Source organism: Myotis lucifugus, unplaced genomic scaffold (assembly GCF_000147115.1).
Source record: "Myotis lucifugus unplaced genomic scaffold, Myoluc2.0 scaffold_140, whole genome shotgun sequence".
NCBI classification, from domain to species: domain Eukaryota; kingdom Metazoa; phylum Chordata; class Mammalia; order Chiroptera; family Vespertilionidae; genus Myotis; species Myotis lucifugus.
Genome location: NW_005871188.1, coordinates 64,537 through 83,161, shown reverse-complemented (window position 1 = coordinate 83,161; position 18,625 = coordinate 64,537). Strand labels below are relative to the sequence as shown.

General features: G+C 37.6%; 1 protein-coding gene across 9 annotated transcripts in view; it reads left to right on the top strand.

The window, feature by feature from the left end:
- TBC1D23 (TBC1 domain family member 23) overlaps positions 1 to 18,625 on the top strand; it is a 48,241-nt gene that overhangs the window by 3,367 nt on the left and 26,249 nt on the right. For 6 of the 9 annotated variants that reach the window (XM_006094683.2, XM_014460792.2, XM_023758857.1 and 3 more), the window contains exons 2-10: positions 1,402 to 1,525; positions 5,495 to 5,619; positions 5,706 to 5,752; positions 7,062 to 7,165; positions 8,887 to 9,009; positions 10,579 to 10,671; positions 13,252 to 13,422; positions 15,541 to 15,583; positions 17,097 to 17,206. In XM_006094683.2, coding sequence (XP_006094745.1) covers positions 1,402 to 1,525; positions 5,495 to 5,619; positions 5,706 to 5,752; positions 7,062 to 7,165; positions 8,887 to 9,009; positions 10,579 to 10,671; positions 13,252 to 13,422; positions 15,541 to 15,583; positions 17,097 to 17,206 — 940 coding nt within the window. Of the gene's footprint in view, positions 1 to 1,401; positions 1,540 to 5,494; positions 5,620 to 5,705; positions 5,753 to 7,061; positions 7,166 to 8,886; positions 9,010 to 10,578; positions 10,672 to 13,251; positions 13,423 to 15,540; positions 15,584 to 17,096; positions 17,207 to 18,625 lie in introns of those variants that run through there. The other 3 variants (XM_023758859.1, XM_023758860.1, XM_023758858.1) reach the window with 3 other exon arrangements.

The window sequence follows — 18,625 nt, the reverse complement described above, 5'->3', positions numbered from 1 at the left end:
TAAATAAAAATTAAAAATAAGTTAAAACAACAAAAGTAGCTACTTGGGTGAGCTACTTGGCTACAAGTAAGCCTTAGTTTTCTCAACTGTGCAACAGTGGAAATAATAGTGTTTATTTTACAGGGTTGCTTTTAAAGATAAACATATTTAATGCTTTTATGTTAAAACTGTGACATTCATTTCATTAATTTTTTTGCATGCATCCTTTTACCTTGGTATCTTTACAGTTTGCTTTATTATTTTGTTGTTGTTAATCCTCACCTATGGATATTTTTTCCATTGATTTTTAGAGAGAGTGAAAGAGAAGGAGGAAGGGGGCAAGAAACAGAAAGAGAGAGGGGGAAACATTGGTGTGAGAGAGACACATTTCTTTGGTTGCCTCCCACACATACCCCGACTGGGGCCAGGGTCAAACCCCACATCAGGTAGATGCCCTGGACCTGGAATCAAACCCGAGACCATTCAGTGCACATTTCGACGCTCTGATCATTGAGCAACACAGGCCAGGGTGTACAGTTTGCTTTTTTAGAGACTGTACTGCTACCAAAATACCACTTTTTAAAATATCAAGTTATATTTATGGAAGGGTAGTATGGCATAATAGCTTAATGCCCAGTTTCTGTGTACAAGTCTTAGCTCCATCACTTCTTAGATATATGACCTTGGGTGAGCTACTTGACTACAACCAAGCCTTAGTTTTTTCAGTTGTGCAACAGGGGAAATAATAGTGTCTATTTTATAAGGTTGGTTTTATAGATAAACTGAGATAACTTTTTAAAAGTGTCTATTACAGTGTCTGGCACATGGTATCTTCTTGGACACAAGGGAACAGGCAAGAAGTAGGATGGTTATAAGTAAGGTGCGTGTTTGTTACCTTCTAGAATTCACTCCAGGCACCTAGTAACCGGGCTACTTCAGCAGCTTGTAAGGCTCTTTCTTCTGTGTCTATTCTGAAATGTTCATCTGGCCATTTCAGACTTGTACCTTTGCCTGAAGGACATTCCTAATTGTGTACATTAACCTGAAGCCTTCTTAGGAGTTTCCTCTTAATTTAGCAGGAAAAAAAGGGGGCTGGACTTCTTCAGAACTCTCCAATTTCAAAATTTACCAAAATACCCTAAGTAGTCCTGCTGTTTTCAGTGGTCCTGTAGTCCTTTTGTTAGAGTGCTGCCCAGGTTCACCTAAAGAATCTCCCTAGAGTTGGTTGTAGACCTGTTGCTTCTACAACTTTCTGTCAAGTCAGGTCCATTAGGTGTTAGCAAGAGAGCTCTCCTGGTTTATTAGACTGGTATTCAGGTGTTCTGAGGGTAGGAAGGAGGTGGATATTACAAGAGCATTGGTTACTGATGTGATCATTTCTGACCTATTAATGCAAGAAACTTTTCTTCTTTTGTCTTCTAGGGATTGTTCCCTGAAGGGGAGACCCTTTCATCTTTTCCGATTACTCATCCAATACCATGAGCCTGAGCTTTGTTCATTCCTTGATACAAAGAAAATTACTCCAGACTCCTATGCACTCAACTGGGTAATAAAGTGAAAGTAGGAACACTTAATGAAAAATAGATTTTTATGAAACTATAATTAGATATTTTTTCCTCCAAGGAAGAAACAGAAAAGTACTAAATTATCGACCATTAAACCAAAGGAGTAAAATTATTGGCACTTCATAAGTAGCTTGTTTTGCTTCTCACTTTTGTTAGTCAGTTTAGGTTAATATGAACTTCAGCCTTTTGTTTTACAAAATATGTGACATATTTATATACACATCTATATATATATATAAAAGCCTTAGTGACCGTTACAACTGAATGACCGGTTGCTGTGACGCGCGCTGACCCACCAGGAGGGCAGACACGCAATGTAAGAGCTGCCCCTGGTGGTCAGTGTGCTCCCACAGCCAACCTCCCCTGGCTGGCCAACCTCCCGCAATCTCTCCCCCCAAGCCAGCAGGCCCCGATCGCCCAATTGGGTCCAGGCCCCGGGCTGGGATGGGGAACCAGAAATGGGTGGCGGCAGACTCAGCCCCTTTATCAGGGGGGCCAAGGGCCAGTTCTCTCCTCGGGGCCAGCGGCCAACCTCCTGCACCCTGTACCTACCCCCAGCTGGCAGGCCCCGATCAGCCCACCACCCGCCCAGCACAGTGGCGGCGCTGCGGCGAGGGAAGGAGGTAGGGGGGAGACAGGGAACCGCATGGTGGCGGCATCAGCATCCGGCATCTGTTCCTTCCACACCCATCCTGACGACCATCGCCTTCTCTCCTGACCCCACTGGGGCCTTCGGGCCCCGGTCGGCCCGGCCCTGATCACTGGCCAGGCCTAGGGACCCCATCCGTGCATGAATTTCATGCACTGGGCCTCTAGTATATAAATATATGTATGTAATATATGATAAATATTAGTTCACTTTGAAACTTGAATAAAATTGATGATTTATAGTAGAAGTGATATTCAGTCATGAAAATAGTTAAGATTATCAAATGACTAATATAAAAGAATATAATGTACATCTCAGTGCTCTGACATTCTGTATTTGTATGTTGAGTGGGAAGTTTGTTATTCTAGGTCAGTGTCCTCAAATCTTTTGATCTTGGGACCACTTATATACAACATTTATTGAGGTTCCATTGTTTATATGGGTTATGTTCATTAGAAATTAAAACTAAGAAGTTTTAAGTATTTATTTAGAGTAATGATAAATCCATTACATGTTAACATAAATAACCTACTTTTAAAATAAAAAGTAACTATATTTTTCAGAAGAAAATTAGTGAGAATAGTGGCATTGGCATCTATACTAATAAAAGGGTAATATGCTAATTAGACCAGATATCTTCTGGACAAAGCCACGGTGGTGGGGCTGAGGCAGAGGCGGTTAGGGGCAATCAGGCCGGCAGGGGAACAGGGGCATCAGGCCAGCAGGCAGAGTGGTTAGGGGCGATCAGGCACGCAGGCAGGCAGGCAGGCAGGCAGTTAGGAGCCAGCGGTCCCAGATTGCAAGAGGGATGTCCGACTGCGAGAGGGATTGGGCCTAAACCTGCAGTCGGACATCCCCCGAGGGGTCCCGGATTAGAGAGGGTGCAGGCTGGGCTGAGGAAAACCCCCACCACCACCACCCAGTGCACGAATTTCGTGCACCTGGCCTCTAGTTCTATATTTTTGCACATCTCATTAATTTTTAGTAGATTCTCATATTTGCTTCTGGATTCAGTCTCTGATGATACCACACTTCATGTAGCCTTTGGAACATTCTGTTGTTTATTTGTGAGAGCATGAGTATGAAAAAGGCAAATAAAGTCTAAGTATTATTTCACATCATTGACTCCCCTGTAAATACTCTTCGGGACTTCAGGGCACCTCAGGTCATACTTTGAGAACTGCTCTTCTAGGTTTTATTTAAGATATTTTTAAAACAATGATTGGGTGCTGGAAGAATATATATTCAAAAACTAAACATTCCTTTTTCGTGTCTTATCTAATTTCAGGAAATTCCATTGCAATCACTTATTAACTGTGATTTAAGACAGCCTCTGAGCTTCAATTTTTTCATCTGTAAAATGGGAATAATAGTATCTATCTCAGAGGGTAAAGGGATGAGTTAACAATCAGAAAATGCTAAATAGAGATTCTAACTGGGTTTAAACTCTGGCCTAGTAAATCTGAAACTGCAGCAGCCTATTCTTTAGTTCCCTCTTGGCTATAGTCTTGTCACTCTGAGTTAAAATAATAAAATGCCTATAAAACTGTTGCTTCTCTGGAGATTCATGTTTGCTATTAACTCCTTATTTGTGTTGAAATGAGGAATTTTTATTTTTATTTTTATTTTTTTAGCATTCTAATACTTAATGGTGGTTTCTCTGGTCACACCATGCTTAGAACATGCCATTTCTGTTACCAGAACTCGAAATTAGTACTCAGTGCTGGTAGTAGATTTTAACTAAGTATTAAAAACTGGTTTCTCTTCTTTCAGTACCCCAAATAGTTCATTCTTGCTACGAGTATGTCTGTAGAATGGAGTCTTTTTTCTTTTTTTCTTTTTTGTTAATCCTCACCCAAGGATATTTTTCCATTGATTTTTAGGGAGAGTGGAAGAGAGAGGGAAAGACAAAGAGAAACCTTGATGTGAGAGAAACACATCGATTGGTTGCCTCCAGCACGAGCCCTGACCAGGGCCTGGGCCGGGAGGAGCCTGCCACCGAGGTACATGCCCTTGACTGGAATCGAACCCTGGACCCTTCGGTCTGCAGGCCAACGCTCTATCCACTGAGCCAAACCAGCTAGGGCAGAGCTTTTCTTTTTTAACCTGAGATGAAACAAAACTAATTCTTAAACCCTGAGAATCCACAGTTATAAGCAGTGCAATGTTAGCTTTAGTTAAGTGAGTTTAATGATGACCGTATTGCTATTCTGTTTGTATTTGCATCTTCTGATCTATTTTTAAGAGTAATTTTTTTTAAACAACAAAAAACATCAGTAGTATTATGTATTTTAAAAGTTTTGTGGTCAAGTGTAATGGCAGTTACATGGGCTGTGGCTTCTCAGGTCTTTAGTTTGAATACCACCACTAATTAGTTCTGTGAACTTGGGAATGTTATTTAATACAAGTCTGTTTCCTCACCTATAAAATGGGGAGGAAAATGTCTTCTTTGAAGGCCTGTTGTGAGAATATTTGAAATACAGAGATATTTTAAATAAAAATATTTAATACTGTGACAGTAGCTTAGTGTCTGGAACAACATATATGTGTTCTGGCACTAAATGTATGTATTCTCATTAGCTGCCTTTAGCCATAAGAAATGTTTTAAACTTAAATTTCTACATGGAATTGTTTCTGTATCTAATGAAAATGAAAAGTATCATTGAATTTGTGCAATTTAAAGCACAGTTGGACTCTAGAGAAACGAATACATTAACAATTTTTTTATTTGGAAGAGAAAACCATAGGGTTTTGAAACCTATTGAGGGGTATAAATGTTGTCTCATATATTTCAAATGATATACAAGTAAGCATTGGGAGCAATTCATAGTTGTCATTAAATATTTTTAGGTGCTTTTCAATTACTGTGTTTGATTCTCACAATTACCTTGTAAATTAGATACTGTAATAATTATGCTAGTTATCCTTAGAGAGCTCAGTGGTAATTGTTAGTTATTAGGGTATGGTAAATATGTGGTAGTTACTTTAGAAAGTCTAGGTTAATTATCTCTTCACAACAATGTAAGAAGGTGGGTAGTAGTATTTTTATTTTTTAACAGAAGTAGAAATGGAAGCTTTGAAGTTTGTTTTATGCCCTAAGTCAGACAGCTAGTATGTGGCTCCTCAGTGCTTTGAATCCACATGTTCTGCCTTTGGATTCTGAATACTAAAATTAAAGTACACATTAAATTTCAGCTGCTGATAACTTGATTTAGAGTTACTTACGCATTTGCTTTAATACTTTTAAAAGAACAAGTTATTTCTAATGGCTTATGTTCATCATTTCATTTTCTGATTACAGCTTGGAAGCCTTTTTGCATGTTACTGTTCCATTGAAGTCACTGAGGCGTTATGGGATGGATATCTACAACAAGCAGATCCATTTTTTATTTATTTTTTAATGTTAATAATCCTTGTTAATGCAAAGTAAGTATCAAGTTGGTTAGATTTTTCTCTTCTCTGTTCTCAGGGTGGTCTGTTAATATTTAACTCATTTGATTCTTTTTTTACAGAGAAGTTATTTTAGCACAAGAGTCTGACAGCAAAGAAGAAGTTATCCGTAAGTAGAATTTAATGTAGATAATTTCATGTCACTTAGTTTTATTTATTTATTTTTATTTTTAATTTAAATTCTTTATTGTTTAAAGTATTACATGAGTCTCCTTTTTCCCCTATTGACCTCTACTCGGCTGTTCCCAGCCCCCAGCACATGCCCTCGCCCCCCTACTGTCTGTGTCCATTGGTTATGCTCATATGCATGCATACAAGTCCTTTGGTTGATCTCTCACCCCCACATTTCCTACCTTCCCTCATAGGTTGGACAGTCTGTTGGATGCTTCTGTGTCTCTGGTTCTATTTTTGTTCATCAGTTTATGTTGTTCATTATATTCCACAAATGAGCGAGATCATGTGATATTTATATTTCTCTGACTGGCTTATTTCACTGGCTTAGCATCACTTAGTTTTATTAAACTCAGTTTCCTCATCTATAAATTTAGGGGATTAGTCTAGAAGAGCTCTAAGTTTCTATTCAACTCTTACTTAGTCTTCAGGTTCAAATGTTAGACTACTTTCCCCAGTTTTGCTATCCTCATTCATTCATTCATTCATGTTTTTTCATTCCTTTCCATATACCATTTCTTTGGTTTCCTTGTTCAAATAAAATGCCTTGCCCTCCCCTTCTCTCCCCTTCTCCTTCCTTCTCTTTTTCTACCTCCTTTCCTCCCTTCCTGTCTCCCTCCCTGCCTTCCTCTCTTCCTCTCCCTCTCTCTCTTTTCCCTTCTCTCCTGCCCCCTTCCTTTCCAGCCCCCTTCCTTCTTCCTCAGTTTACCTTTCAATACTCTGCTTTCATGATATCTTCATTGTGAAACCTTGGTTCTCCTTTTCGGTCCTTCCCACTCTAACCCAAGACAGATTTGTTATTTTCTCTCTACATTGCCTAGCACTTTGTGCTATCTATATTACAGTGTTTATCTTGTTAACATTTTAATGATTTATTTTAACATTCTCACACAAGACAAAGTTCCTTAAGTCAGGAACTATTTCTTAGTCACTTTTATTTCCAGAGACCCTGGCACTTACTAGCTGTTTGTTAAATAAGTAAATAAATTACAATATTCTAATCAAGGCTAATGAATTTGATTTGGTTGCCTGTCACCATCATTCACTAATAGAATTGCATTAACAGTTTCAGCTCCTTTGGGGAAATCCACTTCTCCCCAAACAGTTTTAAAGGCATCACTGTTAAGATTCCATTTATATAATTTTTGTTATGTTGAGCACATTCTAGCTTTGATACATAAATAATGTTTGTTATATTCTTCACAAAAATTTTTTTAAATGTTGTTATCTCTATACTCCTATTTCAGAGTTCTTGGAAAACACTCCATCCAGTTTGAATCTAGAAGATATAGAAGACCTTTTCTCTCTGGCTCAGTATTATTGCAGTAAAACACCAGCTTCATTTAGAAAGGTATAAAATAGGAAATGACAAACTATTCATTGTTTCACATTTTGCACATTGTTTTACTGTTCTCATTATCCATTTTATTTAAAATACTCAAGGCTGGTTTTCTTTTCTGTCTTTTTATGTGTTGCAGTTTTGTGTGATTTTCTACTATAAATACTCTCCCTCATGGAGAAACAGACAGATTAAGAAAGATAGTATACAGATACGTTAACAAATTATCTCACCCCTACTCTGATTATTAGTTATTTCTGATCATTAGAATATTGACTACATTTCTTAAATTAGTGCTCTCTTTTAAAAATTGTATTACAAAAATCTGATGGGGCACGTATAATTATGCCTTCTTTATTTGGAGTTCAGCTTTGCACTTTACTGATGCAGAGCTGTCTTGTAAGCAAAAAAGGATCACTTAGCCCTATAGAGACCTAGAATCTTTCTCAGACCAGACAAGTGCTTACAAGAGAAAGGACACCAGATTAGAAGTGTAAGTGGTGTGAGCTCCTAGAAAGTAAAACTTCAGGAAGCAAAAGCTAATAGTGGAGGAGGTAGAGAAGTACTTTAACAACTAGTATGGCACACAGTTTTGTCTGTGACCTCAGGTATCAATGAGAGCATTAATTGTCTTTTTTTTTTTAACGCATTGTACCATAATGATTGCTAGTTGATAGTTATCATGTCACGGAAACATCAAGATGAGGCTAAGTTATGTTCAGTATAGCATGTTTTAGAAGGCAGTTAAGAGAAACCTTTTAAGAATATTTTCCTTGAAACTAATTTAAGAAGAGATTTGTTTTGTTTCTAGGGACTGATTTCAGCTATTTTAATGATTGCCTTGTGTAAATCTCCTCAGTTCCCAACAATGTTGAGTAAGTCAGATTATGGGATAGTAATTTAGGATGCTGGGTGAAAAGAAGTCTTACACTTTCCAGTCTCTTAAGAGGAATAGTTTTTATTCAGACATAGTAAATGATCTGCACCAGCATTGGCTAATTAGAGCAGACTGTACTGTATAATCAGTGTCTTACATAATTTATGCAATTCATTTATGCCATATTTTTGTTTTTATTATATCAAATATGAAAAGTTGTGAGTAACCAATTTTAAAATTTAGTATTTAGCTATAGGTAATAGTATGGAAAATAACTTTGAAGAATGTGTTATTTCATTTCTTTCATTTTGTGTCAACTCTGACAGGAACTTTGTATCTTTTTGTAGTTTTTAGCTTACAAGATTTGAGATGACATATTAAGTTTTAAAAGTCACACAACTCAAGGATGTTATATAATTACTAGAGGCCCAGTGCATGCATTTGTGCACTGATGGGGTCCCTCAGCATGGCCTGCAGGGATCAGGCTGCAGCAGGCAGCCGGGGAGGAGCCCGGGCTGGGCTCTTTGCTGCTCCCACTCATCCCAGTCCTGCTGTACCTGCCCTACCGCTCGGTAGGCTCACCAGCTATGAGCCCGAAGTCTGGCGCCTGTTGGTCAGCTATGTGGTGCTCCCGCTGTGGGAGCACACTGACCACCAAGTGGCAGCTCCTGCGTTGAGCATCTGCCCCCTGGTGGTCAGTGCACGTCATAGCTACCAGTCAACCAGTCGACCGGTCACTTAGGCTTTTATATATAGAGAGATTTTACCTCTTACCATGCCATATTAAGAGTATTTCAGAAAGAAATTTTGATTTTGTTTTTTCTTTATAGTATTCTTAAATTTTCTCTCCAAACAGGATAATCACCATCTATTTGGTAGTACTTTGTTGGGAATTAAGGATGATGAAGCAGATCTGAGTCAGGCTCTTTGTCTGGCAATCTCGGTCTCAGAGATCCTTCAAGCAAATCAGCTGCAGGGGGTAAGTAAAGAAAGCCCACAGTTTTGTCAGAGAACTGTCCCTTTTATTTTTTATTTTTATTATTATTTTGTTATTGTTGTTAATCCTCACCCCAAGATATTTTTCCATTGATTTTTTCGGGAAAGTGTAAGAGAGAAGAAGAGACAGAGAGAAACATCGATATAAGAGAAACATCGATTGGTTGCCTCCTGCACGAGCCCTGATCAAGCCTGGGCCAGGGAGGAGCCTGCAGTCAAGGTCAGAATTGAACCAGGGACCCTTTGGTCTGCAGGTCGATGCTCTGTCCACTGAGCCAAACCGGCTAGGGCAAGATTGTTCCCTTTAAATACAAGGAACCAGTATTTCCTCCCTGTTTGATGATTTCCACAAAATTAATCTACTAAAAAAAGGGGCTATTTTGCTTTCTTTGATGATTAATGTGCTAAATCTTCTGTCCAGATGGTTGTTTTTAAACTGCCAGTATTGGTGTTATTTTAGTTGTCAACAACTAATTATTTTTTACACCAATTTTTGTAAACTGTTAAACCTTTTTCGTTTTAGCAGAGCAACTAAATGGTGTATAAAGTACTTAACAGAGTGAATTCAGCATTTAACAGTTAAATTCTGGATTGTTACACAATTGATTAAATTACAAGGTTAAATGCCATAAAGCATGTAACAAAGGAGACTTGAGGAACTGTTACTAGTATTGCAACATTTACCCATGCAAGTGTGTATTTGGAATGTGGGATGTATTTCCAAAGAGGAAAGAGGAATAGACATGGGAAAATGCCTTTGACAGTAGATCTTTTTAAAACAAGTAATTCACGTATTTTTCTTATTAGAACTATTATTTTTTTAAATATATTTTATTGATTTTTTACAGAGTGGAAGGAAGAGGGATAGAGAGTTAGAAATATCGATGAGAGAGAAACATTGATCAGCTGCCTCCTGCACACCCTCCACTAGGGATGTGCCTGCAACCAAGGCACTTGCCCTTGACTGCCCTGGGACCCTTCAGTCCGTAGGCCGACGTTCTATCCACTGAGCTAAACCAGTCAGGGCTAGAACTAGTATTTAAAAACAAATGAAAATATGTAATATAGTTTAATGAGACCCATATGAACCTCCTCAGTTCAAACTGCAATTGTAAAACCTCCCCTCACCCACCAAAAAAGTTTAGTTCTTATGTGAATTGAAGTGTTGATAAGTTTGTGGATTTATTTGCAGAAACAGGAATTGTACCTATATGGTTTTTAAAAAATTGTTTAACATGATACACATTTAAAAAATTAAGTTCCAATCTATTATAATTAGTTTTATAATTCAAACTGACATTTTCCTGGTACATATTTTAATACTTTCTGGTCAAGAACAGTATATACAAAATGTTTTATTGTTTTAAATTAATATAATGTTTTAGGAACTTGAGGTAATTTTCTTGTATCTGTATTGATTGGGTCCTTCTGATCTATGTGAGATCAATTTTTTTATAAATCTATTCCCCCTCCTTTGGTTAATTATTAGTATTGTCTAAAATACAACTCTAATGGCAAATTTCAGTACATCAAAAAATTGTTTCTTTCTTAGGAAGGAGTCCGGTTCTTTGTGGTGGATTGCCGTCCTGCAGAACAGTATAATGCTGGGCATTTATCAACTGCTTTCCACTTAGATTCAGATCTGGTTAGTATAAATGCTTATTAATTTTTTTTAATTAACAGAAGAAATCTTTTTATTTTCTTTAGCTTATAAATATACTAGTAAATGTACCCAATTTAGGGATGTTTTTCTTTCTGCTTAAGGAGGGAGTCTCTGTCCTTATGATAAAAGTTGCTCTCCGGTTGCTTTTCACTCGGGACACCATTTTGGCATCCTAAAGAAGCGGTTCTCAACCTGTGGGTCGTGACCCCTTTGGCGGTCGAACGACCCTTTCACAGGGGTTGCCTAAGACCATCCTGTATATCAGATGTTTACATTACGATTCATAGCAGTAGCAACATTACAGTTATGAAGTATCAACGAAAATAATTTTATGGTTGGGTCACAACATGAGAAACTGTATTTAAAGGGCCAGAAGGTTGAGAACCACTGTCCTAAAGGATAGATGAAAACATTGTTTACTATGGCTTACTATTGCTTACCATTGTTATGTCAGTAAATTCTAAACTTCTGACTACAAGCTACCTGATGTGCCTTGCACCTAGTAAGTACTCTGTAAATATTAGCTCTTTTATAATTGGGTAATTATTCTAAAAGTTTTTATGATAAGCCTTTTTTCCCATCATGAATACTTACGTATATAATAAACTAATACTTAATAGGTGTTAAGTTGTTAAAATTTCTATCGTCTGATCACTTTAATTGAAGAAGTAGATGAGGTAAATAGTTAAATATTGTCAGAGATGCTTAGAGTAGTGTAGACTTGGGACTGATGTCATTTAAGCCGTTATGAGGTTATTAGAGCCTTGGGGATAGGGAAGATGGAAAGAGCAGTAAACACTTTTGCTGATGGTGCAATCTACCCTCTTCCCAGCGTGTCTGAAAAAATTGATGCTATGGCTGAAAGGGCATGTAGCAGGGCCTAGGTGGTGTTGAGAGGAAACTCCTGGAAAATGAAGGTAAAACAACCCAGAGAGTTTTGGGCGCTGTAGGTAAAGAAGGCAATCCTAGCTTGTTTGCATCCTGAAAGTGAACTTTGTGCCTTTCTCTTCCTTGATTAGTGCAGGAAGACTTAGATGGTTTTAAAATTTACTCAGGTGATTCACAAATACTTGAATTAAACAAAAAATTCAGAGAATCTCCAGAGTTAACTGTTAACAGCATACTTAATCTTCTAGACCTGTCATACATATTTATATATTTTTTGTTCGCTTTTTCCACTTGGCAGTTCATTTGTTTTTTGATTTAAAAGCTTCTTAGAGATCTTTCCAGTTAAGTACATTCTTTTTAATGGCGGTATTTGGTCCATGGTACAGATATACCATAATTATTGTTTGATTAATGTACATTTTGATTAATTTACATTTTGATTATTGTTTGATTAATAATACATTAATCAAATGTAATTAACATTACATTTCTTATAATAATCAGTGCAGTTAACATCCTGTACATATATTGTGAACTCATGCAAATATTTCTTAAAATAGATTCCTCAAAGAAGAGTTGTTGGGTTGAGAGGTGTGGATGTGGAAAATTTTAAAAGAGACGACTGCCATATTGCCCTTTAAAAAGGCTGAACCTTTATACTTTACAACCGTATATGAGAATAATTGTTTTCTACATTCAGCGTTAGTGGACATTACCAATTATTTTTTACTTGCTAAGAATAATGGATGAAAAACAGTGGTAATAGCTAGTAATATTAAGCATCCTTTTGCAAGTTTGCTGTTTAATTATTTAGCAAATTGCTTCTATGGTTTATCCATTTTTTATTGGATTTTCACTGTGCTTTTTTTAATGTGCCCTAGTATAGTAGTTTCAAAAAAAAATGTAGTTATTAGCATACTTGTTCCTTGAGAGTGAGAAATTAATTTTTTCATTCCTTTCTCTCTAGTACCTAGAGTAGTGCTGATAAATAAAGGGTTTCTGCTATTTCTGACTGTCCTCTAAGAAATACATGGCTTTCTGTGTTAGTGAAAATAAAAAATATAGCTTGTTTTTAATGTATTATTTTTAGTCATGGACCATTCCACTCAGTGTTAAACTTTTCTTGTCATGACACCTAAGGAACACTGTAATTTATTAAGAAACAAACAGTAGCCCTAATTGGTTTGGCTCAGTGGATAGAGCGTTGGTCTGTGGACTCAAGGGTCCCACGTTCGGTTCTGGTCAAGGGCATGTACCTTGGTTGCGGGCACATCCCCAGTAGGGAGTGTGCAGGAGGCAGCTATCGATGTTTCTAGCTCTCTATCCCTCTCCCTTTCTCTCTGTAAAAAATCAATAAAATATATTAAAAAGAAACAAACAGTAACCACACATTTTTTTCTAGTAGGCTGTTTATTTTATATAATGGTATATCTGTACCATGGACCACTGTACAGGTAGCTTAATGTTTCAGTAAATTTTCAACTTTTGTTTTTATATATTATAGGTACATTTACACATATTTCTTTTTTCTTATCCCAGGAATTTTATTTATAAGAGTCTTTTTTTTGTTTTCATGGTGACTAAATATTTTTTTTCCTAGAAAACTACTTCAGGTTTTGCACATGTTTGTGAAATACAGCGTGGGCATGTTTTTAATTTTTTGTAATTGTCTAGATGCTCCAGAATCCATCTGAATTTGCACAGTCAGTAAAGTCCTTGCTGGAAGCACAGAAGCAGTCCATTGAGTCTGGCTCCATCGCTGGTGGGGAACACCTCTGTTTCATGGGCAGTGGCAGAGAGGAAGAAGACATGTATATGAACATGGTCCTGGCACACTTCTTACAGGTATGCTGGCAGATTATTTCAACTTTGCTTTGTTATTGCTATCACCTTTAAAAAATTCTCGCCCTAACCGGTTTGGCTCAGTGGATAGAGCGTCGGCCTGCGGACTGAAGGGTCCCAGATTTGATTCTGGCCAAGGGCATGTACCTTGGTTGCGGGCATATCCCCAGTAGGGGGTGTGCAGGAGGCAGCTGATTGATGTTTCTCTCTCATCAATGTTTCTAACTCTCTATCCCTCTCCCTCCCTCTCTGTAAAAAATCAATAAAATATATTTTTTTAAAAAGAAAGAAATTCTCATAGGCATTTTTGTGCTGTTATCTACATTGTTAAATTTATCTGTATGTTTTTCTTTTTAAAAAAATATATTTATATTGATTTCAGAAAGAAAGGGAGAGGGAGAGAGAGATAGAAACATCAATGATGAGAGAGAATCATTGATTGGCTGCCTCCTGCATGCCCCCTACTAGGGATTGAGCCTGCAACTCGGGCATATGCCCTGACTGGGAATCAAACCATGACCTCCTGGTTCATAGGTCGACACTCAACCATTGAGCCACTCCAGCTGGGCTGTATTTTTTTTTTTTTTTTTTTACAGTTTGTATATTTTGTGTCTTGCCAAGAAAGGTCTTTCCCCCAGAGTTTTCTTGCATGCTTATCAGGTTTCCGTTTTTGTTTAAGTTGTGAACTGTCTGGAATGGTTTTCTATGCAAAAAGTATGTAGGAAGCAAAAAAATAAAATTTTTTTCCCTGGTAGCTAACCAGTTATGCTATCAATTTTAAATACCACAATTTTAATATACTGAATTCTTCTATATGTTAGCATCTGTTTCTGGATTATCCCATTGCATTGATCTTTACCTTTATTCATGTCCTAAGACTATTTATAGTAGCTGTGTAATTCATTTTAATATATTCACTATTTTTAGCTACCTCTTTTTGTGTGTTTGAATATAAATTATCTTCAGTGTAACTAATCAGTATTTGTGACTTTATGCAATCTGTTCCCCTCCCTTCTCTACAAAGCCGTACTCAGTTAAAGTCCTCTTTTTGTGTAACCCTGAACTGTGGAATCAGGAAGACAGTGGTGTGGTGTTGCATAAGCCACTCAACTTGGGTCCTTTCTATTCATGTTATATTTTACTGGAAATCAGGTTTGAGAAAATTATTGTAGAAGACAGAATCCTTGAAAGACAAAATGAGAGAAGTACTGAGATATTTGGGGGAGAGACTATAAGATAACTTTGTACTTTATTAAAGAAAAGATTTTAGAAATTTATACAGAATAACAAATAGGGGCTCAAACTCATTTTATTTATAAATTTAATTGGCCTATTCAAAAAATGCTCTGGTATAAACTGCTTATTGGGAGGGCTGTCAGATAGCAAAAATTTGGAATATTGTGAACTCTATTTTTATAATTCAAGTTCTTGATGTGGCTTAGAAATTTCCCTCCCGATTTTTATCATGGATAATTTCAAACAAATCTAGAAATGCAGAGAATTGAAACCTATAAACTCTTTGTACAGACATAATCACATTATCATTATTAGACTTTATTATAAAAAATAACATAGTGTTCAGGTTTCCCTGAATTTCCCAATATCCAAAACAAGACATTGCACTTGGATGATATCTTTTTAAGTCTTTTTAAATTTATAGATTTATAAGTTATCTTTCAAAATGTATTTCCTTGCATGTTATTTGTTAGAGGGGAAATTGTTTGTAAAATGGTAACATTCTGTCATTTTTTTCATTTGGAATATTTGCTTTTATATTTCCTTTTTATAAAGGACACACTATTTTGAAAATTTAAAAAAAAAAACACACTCTAATTATATCCAAAAATACAACTTACCTGTTTTTCATTTGACTCTTTATTACACTATTGGAACTATAATACAAATAAAATTACAGTCTTGTTAGAGCCATGAAGTTCTTCCTTTCTTCCCACCCAAGTACCAGACCTTACAGTACACAAGGTAAATGTATTTACCTCTCTGTGCCAAAGTCCATAATGTTAGCATATAACCTTATATTACATCTGTCAATGTTTACAGAATTATCAGGAGTTTTAATTATATTGCATTTTGGAATAATTTAAAGTTTATATTCCATTACAGAAAAACAAAGAATATGTGAGCATTGCCAGTGGAGGATTTATGGGTAAGATTTTAACTTATTAATCCCTTTGCCTCCACTTTTCAGTGGAAATTATATTAATCAGAGCTGATTTGTAGTTAACTAAGTCAGTTAATGGGTATTTTCTCTCTTTAGTCATTCAGTATTTTCAGAAAAGACAAAGCCAGCAGAACATAGGTAATAGACAAATATAATAGGAAATTGATAAATATTTAATAGAAGACTCTATAAATAGATGTGTTTAGTTAGCTTGTATTTGCAAAAGATATTTTTGTAAAGATGCCTGAATAACTGCCCACATGACTTGCCTCTACAGAGAAGAAGTAGATAGGATCTAGGAAAGGAGTAGGAGGAATACTTTTCACTGTATCTGTATGTCCTTCCTACTCTTGCTTTTTAAATTTGTTTTGTTTTTATTTTATTTTTGAACTACTTGAAGATATTAGCTGCTAGAAAAATGTTGGCTCAATGGAATAAAACAAATAAGCTGATGTTTTCAAATCTGCAGACTAATATCTGGTAATCCAGGTTAGTAAAATAATTGACAAAATCTCTGCAGGCAATATTTGAGAATTTATGAAGAATTAGGTCAGAGTAATAACATTTAGAGTTTTCATTTTTTACAAGAGATGTCATTTAAGTGGACAGACTTGCAACTAGTAAATAAGTCCTGCAGTACTAATGTACAGTATAGTGAGTATAGGCAATGAAACTGTACTGTGATCATCAAACTTGCAAAGAGCCTAAATCTTCGTTATTACAGCCACGAAAAAGAAATGGTAATTACATTATCTTATGTCATAACTTAGTATTTTCAGATTAGTACTTGTTTCCTTCTTGTCCTTATGACATTAGCAAGGATCATGATTACCTCCCATATATCGTGGCCTGATAATTAATTATCTTTGAGGCTCAGACATAGAGTGATCTACAGAAGGGATTATTTTAATAAAGTGTTAAGCAAGTATTGGCCTAAAGGTATGAATTATTTATTTTCCAAGAAAAACTCTTTTTCCATAGCAGTTAATGCCTAGACTGCTTTTTTTATTATGGCAAAGATTGATATCTCCTTATGGTAAAATAAAAGTCACCGTAGGTTTTTTTTCTTTCTTTTTTTTAAATTAGAGTTTACATTCAATATTATTTTGTATTTGTTTCAGGTATAACAGTAAGTTTTCTATTAATCTTCTATGTCATAAGAAAATGTTGCTGAAATCATCTATTAATACTTGAAAGATTACCTTCCAAAAAGGAAAATATCAAGCCTATATATACAGTTATTGTCACCCACAGGATCAGTTAAGAAAAGCAATATATGCGTACAGAGGGCATTAGAAGGAAGGAGAAGAGGAAGGGAAGGCTTTCTGTGGCTTGAAGTCCTTTTCTCCTTTTCAGAGGTGCAGAAAGAAAGACCTGTAATCATGTCTGTGGATCCTTTTTCATCCAGCTATGACATGTTTATTATACTTCTCTAGTAATGGATCTTTCCAAAAGGGGTTGATTTGATGGGTTTTATTTTCTTCTCATTTATTTTAAGCATTGCAGCAGCACTTAGCAGATATTAATGTGGATGGACCAGAAAATGGATATGGCCATTGGATTGCTAGTACCTCAGGCTCAAGGAGCAGTATCAGTTCTTCTGTTGATGTAAGTGTATGTGTCAAATATGTCACCACATTAAGATAAATGCCCAGAAAAGGTGATTAACTCATAAACCCCACCATAACAGAAATAGGGTCAAAATTTTCAAACACATACAATGAGGAGTAATGTTATTGTGAAGTTACTGAGATGACTGAGCAGGTCTGCACAGTTAAACTAGCCTGGAGTGCAGGAGGTCTACCTGCTGATCCACATTTCTCCCTGTCCCACTGCAGTTTGGTATCACCTAGTGACAGTTTTCTGCTTCACCTGAAATATTCTGAGTTCTGTGATGAGCTAGCAGTCTCAAGTGAGCTTATTCTAGGAATCTCCCAATCAGTTTGGGCCAAGATAATACTGAGGCCAGTGGTCCCATTTCCTGCATACCATGTCTACTCCCCACCACAGACACAGACTAGAACTTTAGTCCACCCATGTTTGAGAATGGGTCATACAGAGGAAGACTGGAACCCACTGCCAGTTCCATAATATTTAAATTTTAGTTTTTGAGATGTACATTACTGCAGGATTTTATTATATTGGGTAAATTTATTTTTCTGTTCTACTTTAGAAATATTTAGGCAATAAGTCTTTTATACTTTTCCAGTGATTCAGTTAAGTCAAATTAGATGTTATGAAATCACTAGAGGCCCAGTGCACGGATTCGTGCACTGGTGGGGTCCCTTGGCCTGGCCTGCACCGTCTTGCAATCCGGAACCCCTCAGGGGATGTCAGATAGCTGGTTTCGGCCTGATCCAGACAGGAGGGAGCCTGATCCTGTGGACTGAACATCTGTCCCCTGGTCAGTGTGCGTCATAGCGACCGGTCGTTTGGTCGCTTAGGCTTTTTATATAGATACTAGAGGCCCAGTGCACAAAAATTTGTGCACTCGGGAGGGGAGGGGGGGTCCCCCAGCCCAGCCTGTGCCCTCTCGCAGTCTGGGACCCCTCAGGAGATAACGACCTGCTGGCTTAGGCCTGCTCCCGGGTGGCAGAGGGCACTCCCAATCCCTAGGTGCAGCCCCTGGTGGGGCGATCAGGGAGTTAGGGCGCTGCCCCGTCATGCACAGAGCAGGGCAGATCGGGAGGTTGCGATGCCACCCTCAGTCACGCTCAGGGTAAGGCCAATTAGGGGGTTGGGGCACCGCCCCCTGTCACACTCAAGGCAGGGTCGATGGGGAGGTTGCAGCGCCACCCCCTGTCACGCACAGAGCAGGGCCGATCAGGGGGCTGGGGCGCTGCCCCCTGTCACACACAGAGCAGGGCCGATCAGGGGATTGGGGTGCTGCCCCCGTCACACACAGAGCAGGGCTAATCAGGGGGTTGGGGTGCTGCCCCCTGTCACTCACAGAGCAGGGCCCATCAGGGGGGTTGGGGCTCCGTCGCTGTCACACACAGAGCAGGGTCGATCAGGGGGTTGGGCGCT